General features: G+C 42.2%; 1 protein-coding gene across 3 annotated transcripts in view; it reads right to left on the reverse strand.

Annotated features, from left to right (window-relative positions):
- Positions 1–1513: 1513 nt before the first annotated feature.
- Positions 1514–18819, reverse strand: part of LHPP (phospholysine phosphohistidine inorganic pyrophosphate phosphatase) — a 104818-nt gene continuing 87512 nt past the window's right edge. The window contains exons 7-8 of one of the 3 annotated variants that reach the window (XM_083506234.1): positions 14720–14816; positions 1514–1942 (exon numbers count right to left, since the gene is read on the reverse strand). In XM_083506234.1, coding sequence (XP_083362360.1) covers positions 1931–1942; positions 14720–14816 — 109 coding nt within the window. In that variant the 3' untranslated portion in view covers positions 1514–1930. The remainder of the gene's footprint in view (positions 1943–14719; positions 14817–18819) is intronic. The other 2 variants (XM_083506235.1, XR_014526900.1) reach the window with 2 other exon arrangements.

Genomic DNA, 18819 nt, shown 5'->3' on the forward strand with positions numbered 1-18819 from the left:
AAAATGGTCCGAAACGGACAATGGTCTTTCAATTTGCTGCTAAGTTTAACCGAAATGGTTCTGTTCTCCCTTTCCCAATCCATGAAGACTTGCACGCTGCAGCAGCAGAAGGCATAGTCATTTGGCTCCGAAATGAGGAAACCCAACACCAGCTCTTTTGTCTTGGCGTCCAGCCACCAGAAGATAGTTCTCAGTGTGTCAGGCTATTCTTAGAAGAGTTAAACAATGTGATTAGACAGCGGCAGTCTGGTCGTGGGAGCCTGTCTTTCCTCCAAGACAATGAAAGTGAACACAAACGTGTGTGTTTCTCGGGATGAAGGTGAACAGAACTCATGACATTCCCAGAATGGCATGTGCACAAAACACTATAGAGGAAACCTTCAGAAGTGCTGGGCACGGACTTTACTCTGGATCTGCCAGGAGGGAATTATGGTTGCATGCCAAACACTTCCCCCCCTTTAAAAATCTCAACTATCACTTGGACAGGCTTTGAAGCAGCCCCTCCCCTGCGTAAGAAAGTGCTACTCTTAAGGATACAAAAGGTGGACATAATATAAAAAGGAAACCCAGGGTGGATTCCTAAGCCCAGCTTTGTAACTGAGATGACAGGTGTGCAGGCCAGTGAATGAAACGCTGGCTCAGGCACCTGTGCTGCCCCACCTCCTATACTTCAGGCAGACTCTGAGCCCCTTAAATAAAACGTTTTAACAAAAACAAAATTGGGGGACCAGTAGCACTCCAGGTGTTGTTGGGCTACAACTCCCTTTGTCTCTGACTAATGGCCAAGCTGGCAGGGATTTATGGGAATTGGAGTCTGGTGACAAGGTCCTTTCCTCTTTTTTTTATAAGATATTTATTAAGATTTTCAAAGTGTTACAAAATAAAAATAAAAAAGTAAAAAATACAAAATAAAAATAGTTAAAAACAACTCATTCTTTCCATTACTTATTTTTCATTAGCTTATTTCCCAGACCTCCTCACGCCTCCCTTTTTTGTATTCCAGTTCAGTTTGTTGGTTCAGCAAATCCTTACCCTCTTTGTTTATCCTAGTCTTTAATCTTAAGCTATTGTAACATTAAATTTTTACCTATTAATAATCCATTTTTCATATTCCTTTATAGTATTACAGCTGAAAACCCCTTAATTTCTATCCAACATCATTCTAACATTCATTAATTTTACAAAATTTCTGTAAATGGTGACAAGGTCCTTTCCTGCCCTACTGGATGCTACCATTTCAGCTCTTGAACTTGAACAACGCAGCTCCTCTGCTTTACACGTATCCTTCACTCCGAAGACAATGCCTGCATGGGCAACTGAACTCAGAGAAACCACAAGAATGGAAGGCAATCTAAAAATGTAACCTCCCCATTCTCTGGTTAAGAATTGGGTCACTTCTGCACTGATGTCTTAGGAAAGTGATCTAGAGACAAAGTGACCTCCCTTTGTGGGCTTTCTTCCAGGAAACAGAAAAACACCAGCCAGCACAGGAAGCAGGTCCCAGGCCAAGTGGTATGTGGCACAGATGTTTATTCAGTGATAGGACATGGTTAGACGTACCCAAAACAGTTACGATACAAAAGATTCAGAAGGGTGGCTGCTCTAAGGATGCACTAGACTTCATTACTTTTCGCTGTAGTCAGTATTTCACTGTAGTTACTTGCAAAGACAAGTTAGAAAAACTAGACTTTTGAGGCATGTATGTAGTGCTCCTCACTGCAACACAATTACTGCATTTTAAAACTAGGTGAATGTAAACAAGCTGAGCAGAGATGTGCACAAAAGGTCACAGACCTAAAGTTAAGTCTCCCATCTTCATGCCTTCAGTCACTCTTTGCAGCTCCATTACTTATGCAGTTGTTTTAGAATCACATCCACAGCTTCGGCAAGGTTGTTCACATAACCATCAGCCTTCACTTCTGGGTGGTGCTCATCGCAAGGCCTGGGGAAGAGACAAAAGACAGAATGAATGGATGTCTTTCAACCAGGTGCATATACATAAATGGTGAGCAACACAGTCTCAGGATTTGTGAACCAGATTCCCCAGGGCTTTTAAAGCCATCGGTAATTCAGCCCCCAGTTCACTATGAGTTGGTGTCTATGCAACTTTATATAAACAGAATTCCATGTCATTAAACAAGGATGAATAAAAGGTTTGGAGATCTTCCAGCTCTGAAGTGGGGAATTTGTGACCCTCAATTGGACACCAATTCCCACCAGCTCTAGCCAGCATGGCCAATGGTCAGGGATGATGAGAGCCCAACAATATCTGAAGAGCCACAAGTTTCCCAAACCTGTTAGGCCATTTCAATAATGAACATCCCTGTATTTAATGAATACAAAGAAGGGGACATAATATTTATGTAGCAAAGCCCTCAAATACAACCTTCATTTGCAGTTTAGTTTAGATGACTTGTTTCTGGGTCTACAACAAAGTTTGTTTAATCATGGCCTGTCAACTTCGTAGCAGTTTAGTTGTAGCCTCTTGGACTAAGGGCCAGATCTCTCATTACGGTTCCTTATTTTTTTTGCAGATTCACACGCCTCTGTATCTCTTTCCCCAGATATCAGATGTATATTTTGGCTGCGGTGTCTGCAGCAAGAGTATTGGGCCTCATCCAAGATGGGAATTAGAGCTGGATGCATGTCCAGGGACACTGACTGGGTCCTGTGGGGATGTCAGGGACAGTCATGAGAACACAGTCGTGCAAATAGCTTTAGTTGTTCTCCAACTCCTCTTTTCAACCGTGTAAATGGCACAACTATATTTATTGAAGGGTATCTCCTCAATCTGTGAACAAATGCTTGCCAGAGGATGTGTGCAGGTTACAGCACCCACTTGTAATACGTGTCAGGACATGATATATATTTCAGTTCCTGAGGTGAGAACTCCTAAGGCCTTGTTCCTCTGATCATATTTCTGAAGTCCTCTTACTTTATTGAGAGAATTAAATTCCTTACAAAGCCCCTGAGGACTATCCTTCATTGGTAATCTATAAAAAAACCAGCCCACAGAAGATTAGAAATGCTGATATCAAGCTTTGCAGAAGAAGAAAAAATGGAATGTTCCAAAGAGGATTGTTTTGAGTGTGTTTGCCAAGGAAAGATGAAGCTACATGAAGAAGTCTCCATCTTTTCTTCACTGCATTATAATGCCTGAGGTAAAAATTAGAGCCTTGTTGCCTAATTTCTCTCTGTGCTACGATGAGCCATGTATCTGTGCATTTAACAGCTTACATTCAGGTAAGAGATTACTGTGGGAAGCAGGGACTCATGTAATACCATAGCAGAATCATTTGAGAAGAGGAATTCTCATTCTTCATATATTATGGAAGTTGCTGCAGCAGCATTGCTTGAGTTCCCACCTCACAAAAGTAGACCGCTCAGATGGTCTGGTCAAAATAAATAAAACCAGGGCTTCAAAACTTTTAGGGTATCCTTCATACATACAAGACCAGAAGCCTGCTGTATTCAGTTGCCTCCCAACTTGTGGAAGATGAAAAAAATGGGGATGGGTGGGATAGGGTTACTGTACTTGCCCTCAGTGACTTATTTCATGTTGCAACTTCTCTCTTTTGTAATGCCTGAAGAGGGCTTATGTAGCACCCTCATTTTGTAATATTTTGCAGTTTCAGGGGCTCCAGCTCTTATCCCCTTAGCTCTACTGGCCACAAAGTCTTCCTTGCTCCATACTGTGTAAAGAAACATAGATTTTATGATTTCTGTATGTACAATTTTGTAATAGGAATATTTTTTTTAATAGAAAGAAAAGAAACACAGATGTGAAGATACCCCTCTACAAAATGGAAACACACACATATGGGGACACTCTGTGTGTGCATCAGACACACATAGGGTTCTATGTTTAGATCGGAGATGGGGAACATTGCTGTCGGACTCCAACTCCCATCAGCCCCAGCCAGCAAAGGAAATGGGCTGGCACTATGGGAGTGATAGGCAAACAACATCTGGAGGCTTATAGGTTCCCCATCCTACGTTTAGATGGAGAATGTGTCTCACCATGGTGTCCCTCTGTCTTAACAGCAGTAATTTCACAGTTGGGATGTTGTAGCAAATAGTCATAACCTAATACCTTTTAACCTTGAGCTCAGAAAATTTTATTATTGTTGATACATAGGCCCATCTGGTAATCTGTTGTTTGTTTTGCAGTTTCCTTTGTAGAGCTCAAAAATAAAGTCCAGTGTGCAAAGGAATGTGTTTTCTTTCCTTTTTCTGCACATCAGGGTTTAGAGAGCTGCCAGAACCTCACCAGCAAATGACAAGAACAAATGGTTCCCATGCCAACTGATTTTTTTAAAAAAAATTAATTCAATGGGAAGAAAATTGTTGCTGCCATATTGAAACATTTGTTTTCGTTCACAGTGTGAGACGAATTCAAAGACATGGCTGTTTTATTTTGAATACCTTTCAGATTAAATCCCCAACACCATATTTCTTTACCAAAGTCATTTTATTCTACATACAAGCTACGCACCAAAGCCTTCTGATGTGGAAACTTGGTAGACCAGCAAATTCAAATATACAAATGGAATAAAACATTACCCTTAAGCTGGATAATTGAAGTTGCAAGTGGGCTTCAAGAGCATAAATTGGTGAAGTACAGGAAGAGTGGGGAACCTCCAGATATTGTTGGACTCCAGGAGCCCCAGCCAACATGCCCAATGGGTCAGGGATGATGGGAGTTGGAATTCAGCAGCATCTGGAAGGCAACCATTTCCTCATCCCTGAACTGCCATCCCATCCCTTATGAAAGGGAACAAAGTAGGAATATTTACAAATGGAAATTACCCAACCATAGCAACAAAATATTAGTTAGCCCACTGGTGCTCAGTTGATGGATCATGAACATCAGCTGGCGCAGTATATTATCACTGGACGTGGTAAAAAAAAAATTAAGAGATGTGGCCTCAAATGCATATTTGAGTTAAAGGCTGGATCTGAAAGATTGCTGATTTGTCCATGTTGGGAATGGCAATAAGGGAAATATATGTTGTAATCTTTCATTCGAAAACCAAAAGTTGTGCCAAAGTTTTAAATATTGTAAATAATAATAATAATAATAATAATAATAATAATAATAATAATAAATCCTAGTCCACTTTATCAGCTATATCACCAGTTGGATCAACAATGGAGTTTTGAGGTAAACCAGCTACTTTATGGCATATCAGGGAATTTTCATATACATTAATTTTCATACTGTGTAAAGTACCCAAGGCTCCCTTTATATGACCATGACAATCCCATGGTAATGGCGAAGGACAATTTTCCTCATTTACTTTTAGATTATTTTGTAATATTTGTGCTTTTTTGAGCTTTTTGGTGGCAGGGACATGCCCAGCAGAGAGGAATCTCCAGAGAAGGAGGAATTGGCTGCACCTGAGTCTCCAAGAAGTAGGAAGTGGAGCAAGCGATTAGAGCAGAGGCGGGCCAGCAGGAGGCGGGGGAGGACATGGCGTATATTTGGCCTTGGGAGGGGTCAGAAGCCAGTCGAGTCAACTGAATCTGACAGTGAAGGATGAATTGTGGAAGCTTGGACTGCTGTAAGCCTGATGTTGAGAAATAAACCTCAGCTACTTAAAGTCCCAGCATTCTGTGTCTTGTGTGGGACAAGCACTAAACCTGACACTAGCTAAAGGAAAAGTAATTGTTCGTTCCATTAGAGACATTTTCAAAGGGGGTTCATAGTCTTTCATAGTCAGGACCAAGAAGTAAACTTCATTTACAGGCTCTACATTCTTCCTAAAGCAGAATAATTTAAATTGCTAAAAGGTGCGCCTCTATTTCTTGGATAACAGCCAAAAACCTTCTGACAAACAAGTCTGCAGAAAATATCTGTGTAAATGCAACCTTGGACAAAGGGTAATTCTGACAAACAAGTCTGCAGAAAGTAACTGTAAAGGCAATCTTGGACAAAGAGAAATTCAGTTGTTAATTCTTCTGAGATAATTTGCTATATTCTGGATTCGCTTAGACTGTCATCACATGTAAAAACCCTATGGCCCATTTGCACAATTCTATGGTAATGTCACTTTTCAATAGACTGAATAAGTTTTCTTCAGGAAAACAGAAATGGGTCTGCAGGAGTTTACTTCATGAGTAAAGAATGGCGTCTTGGTTTTTTTAATGATTTCGAAGAAATATGAAGATAGGAATGTATCACACTTTCATAAGAAATTTATCAAGGTAGCATACAACAGAAGAACAAAATACATTAAAGCAGCATATAACATGTCAATAAAAAATGGTTGCTTAAAAAATAATAATCCAAAGGTCTGTCAGAACAGTGCAGTTTTTAAAAAAATGTCTGAAAGAAATCAGGGATGTCTCCAATCTTTCACACTGCAGGCTCATTGCCTGGCAAATACTGACTGAACATCAGGGACCACCAAAAGTGTACCACCAGATGATCTCAGTAATATGAATATACAGGAAATATTTTGTGTGTGTTGTACTCTCATAAGGCATGCCCAGCACAGAGGTGCATGTACAATCCTACTTTGGCTATTAATGCCCTGCGTAAATACAGGAAGTACAGCTCAATTTCACATGCCGTATCATGAAAGCCAATAATGTTTGTTTCAATCTGCTCTTGACATTCTAAAGTGACTGATGGGAGGGATATTATCCTGTACCACCCACAGAGTTTCCTTATCCACAAGTAAAGGTAAAGGTAAAGGGGCCCCTGACCATTAGGTCCAGTCGTGGCCGACTCTGGGGTTGTGGCGCTCATCTCGCTTTCCTGGCTGGCGTACAGCTTCCAGGTCATGTGGCTAGCATGACTAAGCCGCTTCTGGCGAACCAGAGCAGCGCACGGAAACGGCATTTACCTTCCCGCCAGAGCAGTACTTATTGATCTACTTGCACTTTGACGTGCTTTCGAACTGCTAGGTTGGCAGGAGCAGGGACTGAGCAACGGGAACTCACCCCGTCGCGGGGATTCGAACTGCCGACCTTCTGATCGGCAAGCCCTAGGCTCTGGTTTAACCCACAGCACCACCCGCGTCCCTTCACAAGTACTTGCACATAAACTTCTTATTTTTTCATACTCCCCCCTCCCCCGTATAAATGCCCAGGTTTTACTCACTCACTCCAAGTTGGAGTCAAGGTAAGAACCCCACTGTTCAAATGTATAAATACACGGACATCTCCTAACATTGCTGGTTTGTTGGATGTCCCTGCACTTTTAATCTGTATAAAGGTTGGGAGCAGTCAGGTAAAAACAATAAAGACAGAATGCTACCAAAAGAAGGGCAGGTGTATACTGCAACAAGAGTGCATGCAATGGCTAATGATAGCTAGCTTTTTTGGCTGTCATGTTGATGAAGGCCCCAGAGTGCATTAGCATTAAAAGCTGATAAAAACACAGCTACTGCAGCGATAAAGGCCATATAAATAGGAATTTGTTTATGCACGGAGGGCATGGGCCAGGGTGGATCCATGTGTGTGTTAACTAGAATCTGTTAAAATCCTGGTGCATTCAAGCTACTCTTGGCAGATTTGTTATTACATTCACGTGCCTACAGAGTACATTAACACACCACACAGATGCAGTTTATGCTGGACAGACTATGCAGCTGGAAAGCAGGCTTAACTGCACAGTTTCTCCCACAAACCACCAGAAGAGCAACGTAATTTATTTCCTTCATAAATAGAGAAAGCGAAGAAATGTCAGGAAACTGCAGTCTCGAGCTCTCTTTTTCTGTTGCCATCTCCCTCCATACCCCTGGGCAAGGCAGCATGCTCACATGTAGAAGAGCCGACCAAAGACAGTAGGCTTTAAGTTAAGAGACCCATGAGAAGCTTTCTTTTCTCCTGTTAACACATACAGAGTGGATCAAGCTTCCCACTTCCTTCAGCCTGGCTTCGGCAAGACACATCCCTGCAACTCCATCTGAATCTTTCACCACACACCCGGTGACTCGAACGAGGTGGGTTGGGCTTCGAGCCACTGCACATGTGTGCTGAAGAGGGCTCTGGGAAGGGCTGGCATGAAGCCTAGTGGAGAGTATTGACTTATAACCATGTTCCAGCTCCTTTGTTGTGGCTTCCAGTTGACAGAGGACTTTTAACAACATGGCTAAATCGTTGAGAATCTGGCTCTGGTGCATCCCTGATGAACATTAAAACGTTAATAATGTTGAGATAAAGATCACTGGGGAAGGTTTCTTGCTCAACTTGCTTGTATATAAAATAAAAATGTGAAGTGTAGCATGATTTTTTTTAAAAAAAGTCATTCTGTTGTTTGGGAGCCCAGCCAGTTTCCTGTAGCAATTGAGAACCTCAGTTATTCCAAAGCTGTCCCATGTGCTCTAGAGTAAATACACATAACTTCGCAGGGCGAGAGCAAGGTAAACAGCAAACTATCTGGTTCCTATCCTCCTGTCACATGTTAGTGTCTTTATTACTAAGGCTGCAGTCCTATGCATACTTTGGAATAAGTCCCATTGAACTCTGTGGAGCTTACTTCTGAGTAAACATGCACAGGACGAGGCTGTCCATCACGCTACTTGACTATATTTAAGTTTCAAGTCTTTTTGTCTTTTCAATGTCTGTATGTCTCCCAAGATCTGGTTGTGCATTTTAAAGAAAGAAAGAAAAGAAAATAAGGTGCAATACAAAGTAAAGACAAAGTGTATTTGTGGAAATAAGTCCTTGAAGAATTATTTATAAAACGGCAGGGTTGGCAAACATGCATGCATTTGTGCATATAGAGAGAAGGGAGGGTGGAGCCTTGCCCCAAGTATTCCATTCCTGATAATGCTTATGAGCAGCCAAGGAAGGAACATTACATATAAAAGGCTGGGACAAAAATGAGGTCACAAGGAAAGAAAGAAAAACTTTAAAGCAACGAGAAAGCAGTCATTAATTAATTAATAGTTAAGTGATCAAACATTAATCGTTATGTGATTAAACATTAATAATTTTATAGACAGTAGATTTCCAAATGCTTAGGACGTTGTTTCTAAGATACTTCTTCTAGCCTTAAAGGGTAATATAGTCTGCCTTTCGGGAGGGAATAATTATTGCTGAAACTAATATTCAAATGGAATCACTAGCAGATTTTACAGATTTCAATCTTCTGTTTACATATATTATGTGCAATAATTGTCAGAGACCCAGGTCCCTGGGCAGGGCTTCAAGGTACATGAGGATGCCACCTTGCTGAAGCGAAACAGTTTTGTATCTGCTCAGTGACTCCCTGGGAACCACATACAATACAAAGTGGGAATTTCTTAAGCCATGTGTATTTGATGGTATTTCTTTATCATGCATCTCCACATCAGTGTAAATTTCATAGCCCTTAGATCTGAGCAGATGCACATAGAACAAGATGGTGGGGTAGAGGATTAAATGATGTGCTTGCGCATGCACAGATGTGCATGATGCATGCTATATTTGCAAACATAAAAATATTAATAATATTGTTTTTAAAAAGGGTTTTAGACAATGACATGTTGCTGTCAGCCACAAGAGCCTCATGAACTGAATTGCCATTTGTTAGCTTTTACATGGTTCTATAACCAGGAGTCCCATGCTTTCTCTACTGGCATGCTAATGTTATATATTGCTTATGGACCTGGTAGCTTCCAAATTACAGAGAAAAGCTGTTTAGTCCATTCATCCATTTTGACAGGAGAAGCTCTTGCCAGCTGCTTAGGCCAACCTTCCAAATGTGCATTTCAGAGAGGAAGATCAGAAAGTCTGCCTAGCTGGAATGAAACAAGGAAGGCTATAATACCATCTAATAGGCTTTGTCTATCCTTTGGGATGATTCCTGAAATCTGTCACTTCATCTTAAGCAACAAATTATTTGCGTTTAGGGATACGATTTTCTTATTTATTGATTTTCTCCCATTTGCCGATTCTTTTTTGTTTCTAAATCCTCTTCATACTATTAATCTAATTTGAATATGAGATACAGTTGGGGGTAGAGATGTTGAAAACACATAAATGATAAAATCAATACATTACAGTTAGATGGGACTCTGGGCTTTGGGTGTGAATGTAACAATACTGGTGGAAATCAAAGTGTTCCCATGCTGAGTTGGCTGGAAAGACTGTAATCAGAGGATTTGTATGTCTTACATATGGGTGCACTGAGCATTGCTGTTCTTTGTGTATAGCACAGCTGTTTTCAATAAAACTGCATCTCCATTATCCCCCTCTAACGGCAAATGTTCAAATGTCACCCCCTCTTGCCAGTTTACTGAAAAAAAGCAGGGAAAGAGATTGTCACTGTGTTGTTAAAATTCAAGGGTAATATCCCTCTGTCTTCTTAGTTTTATTACCAATGAACAAGATTATTCCTGCCTTCGCCATGTGACCCTATTCAGAAAGAAAAAATTCAACAACACCAAAGAGGAACTTTTCCAGTAGGTACACAGAAAGTATATACTTTGAAGCTTCCAGGCCTAACTCCAAACAAGCAGCACCTTAAATATACCTACAGAATTAACAGATAACAGACAAAGGACACAAATAACTCATTGGAATTAAAAAAAAGTTAATTTCTAGTTCTTTGAAAAGCTAGCTAGAAAGCTGTAGAACTCCCAGTTCACATTGTGGATCACAACAACCAGACTACAGGTATGTGCATTAAATCTGCTAATGGGATGGAGATGGGGATAGAAAAGGAAGACTGTTTTGGTCATTTCATTCTAGGATACATACAATGGAGGCTGGCCCACTAGGACAAGTAGGGCGCTGTCCCACCAACCTCAGACTCTAACTTACAGACCTGTGGAAAAGACAGCAAAAATATGTAGTTTGTATAGTACATTGAACATTCAAAAGCATGATAGTATGATAGATGCCACCACCACCATCATCATAATCATCATCAAATGCTGATTTGAGAACCGTATCCATGGCAATCATTTGGGATTTGATGCTGGATAAAAGGGTCAACCTGGCATGGATTACAGAAACCTTGCTGGATGAATTTGGGGTCCCCGCTCTGACTCAGTTGTGCCATCACTTTTCTTCTGTGTAGTATCAATGGAAGATTAAGAGGGGTGGGTGGATGGTTGCTTTTAAATACAGACCAGGCTTGGCAATATTAATACACGAATATTCTGAAGACACACACTTAAAAATAGGAGAATTTCTCTCAAGGGTGCAAACATATTTGGGCGGCTGTTGTCACACACACACACACTGCCAAAAAGAGAGATCTGGACTGAATAATTCAGACCAGCATTACCACACATCAGAAAATCCTAGTTTGAATCTCACCTCTGCCATGAACTCTCTAGGTGGCCATTCTGGTTCATCTGCAATATGAAGGATCATAATACTGACTTTCCCTGTGAGGAGCACAACTAGAAAATGAACGTGAAACCCATGAAAACTTGAACTTACTATACGGTGGTACCTCGGGTTAAGTACTTAATTCGTTCCGGAGGTCCGTTCTTAACCTGAAACTGTTCTTAACCTGAAGCACCACTTTCGCTAATGGGGCCTCCTGCTGCTGCCGCGCCGCTGAAGCACAATTTCTATTCTCATCCTGAAGCAAAGTTCTTAACCCAAGGTTCTATTTCTGGGTTAGCGGAGTCTGTAACCTGAAGCGTCTGTAACCCGAGGTACCACTGAATAAGTATTAAGCACAGTTATGATGAAGTTTGTTCCAACAAAGTATTCCAGCAGAAGGCTCTGAACTAACAGAAATTAAACAATTGAGACGTTCTGATTTATCACCCAAACTTCCATTGCTTTAAAACCTTTCAGAAATAAGAGGTTAAAAATGTAAGATGTGAAAAATTAAACTTGATTCTATTACTGTGGCTGGAGGATCACACAACTTTATTATACTGCCATGTAGACACAGAATCCCCTTTCTTTCTTTTTTCTTTGCTAATGAGCAGGAATGATAGGCCAGTAAAATCTCTTCCACCCTTGCCCTCCCTTCTGCTGGTTCTCTCTCTGACCTCTTCCTCTCCTCCTTTTCATTTTTTTAAATTATAGGGCTGACTCCTGTGCATACCCAAGCTGTGCTGAGCACTTTCTTCAGTTGATCCCATTTTACACACTTCTAATGTTGCAGTAAAATTTAACTACTGACACTTCGCCACTGATGAGGATGAGATAATATGATGCCATTGCTCACTAGACAGAAAAGCTGTTCATCCAAAGACAGGTCAAGGGGAAATATCAAAGGCTCAAAAGACAGAACGAAGCATCCAGCTGCCCATCAAATTTAAGGGAACCGGGTATCTAAATTCCCATTCATCAGTTTGTAACACTTCATTTAAAATGCGTTGGCACATAAGTTTCAGAGCCAAATAGCCAAAGGAAAAGTAAGACTGCAAAAATCTCATAGTTGTAGAATTACTTTTGACTTACAAAAGAAATTTGGCCTGGATGCATTATCCTTACAGATGATTTGCTGGACAGGCACAGCTGAAATCACACTCAATAGCTGGGATTTTGGTAAGAGGATGGAGTAGAAAGATGTGGTTCTGGTCAGCAGGACTAGCGGGTCACCAGCAGGGGCCTCTTTAGCAGGTGCGGTGCTGAGGTGCAAATATCCGGTCAGTGCCCCCAAATCACCATGGATGGGGGGGGGCGCGAAGCTGCACACTGCCAGCCATCGGGGAGGGTGCAACTCTCCCCCATGCCACTGCGGGAGAGCAATCCCTGCAGAGTCTTGGAAGGGATGTTGCACCCCGCCAACCATATGGCTGGCAGGTCCACAGCTTCCCTCCCAAGCCTCTGCAGGAGAAGAGCTCAGCTTCCCTCCCAAGCCTACTTGGGAGGAGAGCAATCCCCACAGAGGCTTGGGAAGGAAGATGCACACCCGCCAGCCATATGGTTGGCGGGGTGTAGCTGGCAGGCATGCAGGGAAAGGGGAGGCCGCCAGCAAAGCCATGCAGCTCCCTCACTCGCTGGGGCACCCCTGAGAGGCCAGCGCACTGGTGCAAAGCACCACTAAGCCCTATGGGAAAGATGGCTCTGGTCACCAAGTACAGTCTACTTGGGACAGGGCATCCATCGCTCCTGGAGGATCAGCAGGTCCACAGCAGGCCCTGGAACAGCTCTACTCCTGGCCTGTCAGGAGTGCAGTTTGCCCAGCTGTGCCTGTTCCTGGGGAAAGGGGAGTCTGGCCGCAACTGCACATGCCGTAATAACACGAAAATAGTTCAGGAACTTCAGCTGGACCCAAATGTGGCAGTCAGAGTTTGAGCTAGAGCCCTGCCTCCCTTTCTGCACATTGCCTCCATTGCTATTTCATCCACAGTAGCTTCCAGTTTGTTCCTGAGCCCAGTTCCTGTCTTTGAAATGCCCTCCCCAGGAAGGTTCAACTAGTGCCAACCTTGATGTCATCCTGGCTCCAGGCAAAGGTGCTTTTATTTGCCCAGGCTTTTCACCACCTGGAGTATTGCAGGTTTGCTTACCCATTCTGCTGAATGACACAGTTTGTTTTTAGCTTTTAGCTTTTGTTTTTGTTTTTAAATCTGTTGTTCTTTTTATAATTTTACCATATATTGTTCTGGGACTTTTTAATGAAGGTAACATAAAAAAATACTCTAAACAAATGAACAAACACATGCAAAGTGCTGGTTATATCTTGACCAGGCTGCTTGAAGGGATTGCTTCTCTCAAATGACCCTACCCATCCACTCAAGTCTTGAGTAAGCTGTGCTCTGTGCCCAGCCACCATCATGGCCTCTGTTGTGAGGTTGCTCCCTCTTCCGTGATATTTAGATACAAGGCTAAAATACTATTATTTCAGTCTGTTTATAGTCTTGTCTGACTCTTAAATTGACTGTGCATTATCTGCTGTGTCCTTTGGTTAACTTTCTGCAGTTTCTAGTTCACTGTGTGAACAGTTTTATAGTGATGTTACCTCTAGCCACCCTGAACATATCATTACAGGCTGGACATGAAGGACATAAATATTATAGTAAATTAAAGTGATAAAATAAATATATTGGCATAAAAACAGGCAGTGGCTCTGTAGGCCCTGTCTCCATTTTAAAGGCTGAAGCAGTGCTTATGGGCAGCATTGCATGAGTTTAGCATTTGACATTTGGGATACTTGGGATGCCTCTGCAGGGCTGGACAAAGCCTGGAAAAGGACCTGGCATTTCTGCTATCTATTTCTCTCTATGTGTGTGTCCATAGTTGAGGTGAGGGTCAATAAGAAATGACATATCCTTCATAGTTTAAATGACAGAAGTTGTAGCCATAGTAGGAAAAAGCCCCATGGGGAAAAGATGGATTAAGAAGGCAAGCTTAACATTCCACACTAGAAAAAGTTCTCAATTTTTATTTGTTTTATCCATTATTAAGGGACTTCTAAACAAATAAAACATGGCTTCAGTCTAACCTGTCAAAATATATATTAGGCTTTTGCTCAACGGAGCACTCATATTTCAAAAACACTGGAAGATCAAAGAGCTGAATCAAGGAAAACCCACTGCTCTCTTCCACATCATTTACTATGAGCATGGTACATGAGGATTTGCTTATTGTAACAAGTGCCTAACCTGGGCTTGCAATAATTTTTCTTGCACGCTCATCTACAGCAGATACATATAAACTGTAGTGCTGATAGCATCAGTAAGGCAGGATATTTGCTTGAGAAAAAATAACGCAATTGAAAGTTACAAGTGTTATGCCTTTCCATACTACAGGTTTCCACAAACAATGGGTGGCTTCCACTTGTGCCCATCTGAGAGCAAAACAGACTTACACAACAGGACTCAGCTCTGCCCCTGTAGCCCCCAACATGCCCATCATATCTGCTTGGGAGCGTTGGGGGACCCGCTGGAGCAGATGGGGGCAGGGATCTGTAGGGGGAAAGGAGAAAGGGAAAATATGCTTGCACAATGTTGGCTACCACCCAATATGTGAGGTTATATTTCAATGGTTGGTCATCTGGATCTAACACTGTTATGTGGGAATCTTCTTTTACATGGGCATCCTTTTTAGATGGGCACTGCATTGCCTTTTGGACCTGGATTGTGGGATTCAGGTGCTGTTAGCATACTAGGCTCAATAAGGGAATTATATACAAGTTCTCAGGCAGGGCTCTTGGTACATTTTGCAGCAGGACTAACCTAGGTGAACAGAAAAAGCAGTAGCAGTCCTTTGCTGTGGCAGTAGTGGAGGGGGAACAAGCAGGCAGAGAAAGGCAGTCTGTCTTGCCAGGAAGTGCCTATAAGCTAAAGAAATACATCTTCCAAAGGGTAATAAAGCTTTTATATTTGCAGCTATGGAACTCAAGTGTTTAACAGAGTGGGACAGATGCTGTCAGCTGTAGCTAAATTCTACACAGCTGAACAGAGACTGCAGACCATCAGGGTGCTGGCTAAGCTCTTGGTTCTCTGGTTCACTGCTTGGCTTCATCCCCAAATGGATTAAAACTAGGGATGTGCTGCTGATCATTACCAGTTAAGGATTTTTACAAGGGCTAAAATAGGCATGGGCAACATTTTCAGCATTTAGGGTCTATATGAGAAATGTACCCAGGTGCTAGGAGACACCTGGCCATTCATGTATTTGATTGTCATACAGCTTTCATCTGTTTTTTTTAAAAACAACGGCAAGTGTCAAATGAGAGTTGGTGTATCTTTATCACTTTCTTTAAAAAGAGAGAATCTTTGCATGTTTGCCTTTACTTTGAAACTGCAACCCACAAATATGCAAAAGCGTATGAGTTAGTTTTTAAGAAACTTTACTCTGAGCCCATCCCTGTACTCAAAGCTGTCCACCCTAAGGTTGCAAAGTCCATGATATGAAGGCGTTTAAGCAGCATGTTTCCAAACACATTTTATTTTCCAAGTTTGCTCGGGGAGTCCATGGAATAATTTAAGATTAGACGCTCAGCCATCCTTGGCTCTTAGTTCTACATTCAGAATACTGAAGGGTTTCTGGAAGGCAATTAAGTGCCTCCCCTCGTCCAGCCTGCAGCTTTAGTCATGGTGATTAGTAACTCACATGCTGGAATTGCAATCTGCACTGCGAGCACAGCATGTTGCAAAGTAAACTAAACCAAAATACAGAGTGACATATAATGAGATTAGAGAGATGAAAAACTCCAAGTATGTTTGTGATAATTAAAATTATAATCATAGCAACATGCCATAATATTTAAATAGTTCCTGTATGATATGGAAAACCATGGTAAAAGCAATTACATGGAAACACAGAGTGCGGGTAGTTGATGGAAACAAATGAAAAATCTGAATTTTTCCTAACGCTCTTCCCAAGTACCAGCACCGCCATAGTCAATATGCATAGTTAACATAAGAAGAGCCTGCTGAATCAGGCCAGTGGCCCATCTAGTCCAGCATCCTGATCTCACAGTGGTCACCCAGATGCCTGTGAGAAGCATGCAAGAAGGACCTGAGTGCATCAGCACTCTCCCCTTCCAGGGTTTCCCGCAACTGGCATTCAGAGGCATACTGCCCCAACAGTAGAGGCAGAACATAGACCTCATGGATAGTGATCACTCATGGCCTTATTCTTCACGAACTTATCTAAACTTCTTTTCAGGCTGTCCAAGTTGGTGTCACGGGTTTATGGGTGATCAGAGTCCCACCAGGGGACGTCAGGACCAGGGGCAAGATGGCGGGATGGGAGCAGGAACGGGGGGGGGGGGCAGAAGCCAGGAAGCCAAGAGTCCAAGGGTCAGAGAGCTGGGAGTCAAGAAGCCAAGGGTCAGGAAGCAAGGAGACATGGAAATCAAGGGTCAGAGGATCAAGAGGCAAGGAGTCACGAAGTCAGGGGAGCAAGGAGTCAAGGGACCAAATGCAGCAAGGCAGGGGACATGTTGCTGTGGCAGAGAGCTAAAGAAAATGCTGACCTTATATCCCTTCCTAGCTCTTGCCACCAGGTGCTGTGAGTTACCAATCAGCCTCACCTGTGAGGCCACGCCTTGCCTCTTCAGAACAAACTTAGGAAGGCCTCAGTCCTGCAAAGTCCTATTGGTCACAGAGCCTCGTTCCTACATGCACACCTGACAGTTGGCGGCCATCACTGCCTCTTGTGGGAGTGAATTCCATAGTTTAACTCTATGTTTTGTGAGAAGGTACTTTCCTTTGTCTGCCCTGAGTCTCCCAGAATTCAGCTTCTTTGAATGTCCCTGAGTTAGAGGGTTGTGATGAGAAAGGGAGAGAAACCTTTCTCTATCCGCTTTGTCAATACCATGCATCATTTTATATAGCTCCATTGTATACCTCTCTCATTGTATACCTTTTCTCTAAATGGAAAAAGCTCCAACGCAACCTTTCTTCATAAGGGAGTTGTTCCATCCCCTTGAGGGCATTTTAAAAATACACATATCACAAACTGATCTGAAACTGCAGAAAATTGGGGCAGGGAGACAGAAACTGGGAGAAACTGACATTAGCAAATTTGTCTATTCCAGCCTGAAATATAGAGTACAGTGGTACCTCTGGTTACGTACTTAATTCGTTCCGGAGGTCTGTTCTTAACCTGAAACTGTTCTTAACCTGAAGCACCACTTTAGCTAATGGGGCCTCCCGCTGCCGCCATGCCGCAGTAGCACGATTTCTGTTCTCATCGTGAAACAAAGTTCTTAACCTGAGGTACTATTTCTGGGTTAGCGGAGTCTGTAACCTGAAGCGTATGTAACCTGAAGCGTATGTAACCTGAGGTACCACTGTAAACTAAAATGCCCTTCACTATATTAAGTTTTGTGTCATATGGAATAGGTTTGATTCTCATAACAAGAAATAAAAAGATCAACAACTCTATAGTTCCAGGAATGACAGGAGAATAATTTTTAAAAAAACTTTGGATGAAAAGGGATTTGGCCTAAGACAACAAGCAGTTCTTTTAAAAGAGTAATTTAGAGATGACATTGACCAGACCAATGCAACAAAAATGGATTAATGTATATGTTCCATACATGTACTCTTAAGGCATTCTAATTCTAAAAAAATATCCAGATGACTTCCCCCACATCCCCCACTAGTGCATTTTACAAAGAACTGTTCATTCCCATGTCAAACAACTTTCAAGCTGCCCACTGCCCTGATTCCTTACAAATTACAGAGCTGAATCGTTCAGCCCCATTTTTATGTAATCAACTCTAAAAACTCTGCAGAGGGCACATCACGGGCATCTTCTAAGGAGGCCTGTCAAACCAAGTGAAGTTGGATGAAGCTCTGAGTAAAGAAAAATGCCGTATCTCTTGGGCCCTGCTCTGCTGTAAAACCTAACAAAATATTGTTTCAGCTTCCAAAAATATAGGCTTTGAAACCCACACACCACGCAAACGTTTAAACCCCCGTGGTTTGCTGCAGTAGCAGCAGTAGCCATGCACATGGCTTTCTACAATGTCTAAGCTCACAGAAACCCTCTCAGTTTTAAAACAGTGGTGCATAGGATTTCCCTCCCATCATTTTTTAAAAATTGAAAAGCAGCTGCAGGAAGCTTTAATCTAGAGCAGAAGGAAGGGACCTTTTCTCCTTGGGTCATTTTCCCCAAGCAGTTTTAGCCTCAAGCCAGGGTGTGTGTGTGTGTGAAGACCTGCATATCCCCGCCCCCAGGATATTTGAGGAAACAATATTGAGCAGAGAAATGGTCGGCATGCATACATGAATGCCTCTAAAAACATTCCCAGAATGCCCCCGAACTTCACACCTCTAGACTATACTTGGGAGTTTCCTAAACTAATTATGGACTGACAACCTTTACTGCCCGAGTATTAATTCAATGTTGAACTGGACACAGATTCTCTTTGCCGCCCAGAGGAAAAAGTTGTTCTATCTATCAACAGAATGGAAAGATTGATGCATTCCAGATCTCGGCCTTTGCTGGAAA

The sequence above is a fragment of the Podarcis liolepis genome, assembly GCF_965112155.1.
Source record: "Podarcis liolepis genome assembly, chromosome: 5".
NCBI lineage: Eukaryota > Metazoa > Chordata > Lepidosauria > Squamata > Lacertidae > Podarcis > Podarcis liolepis.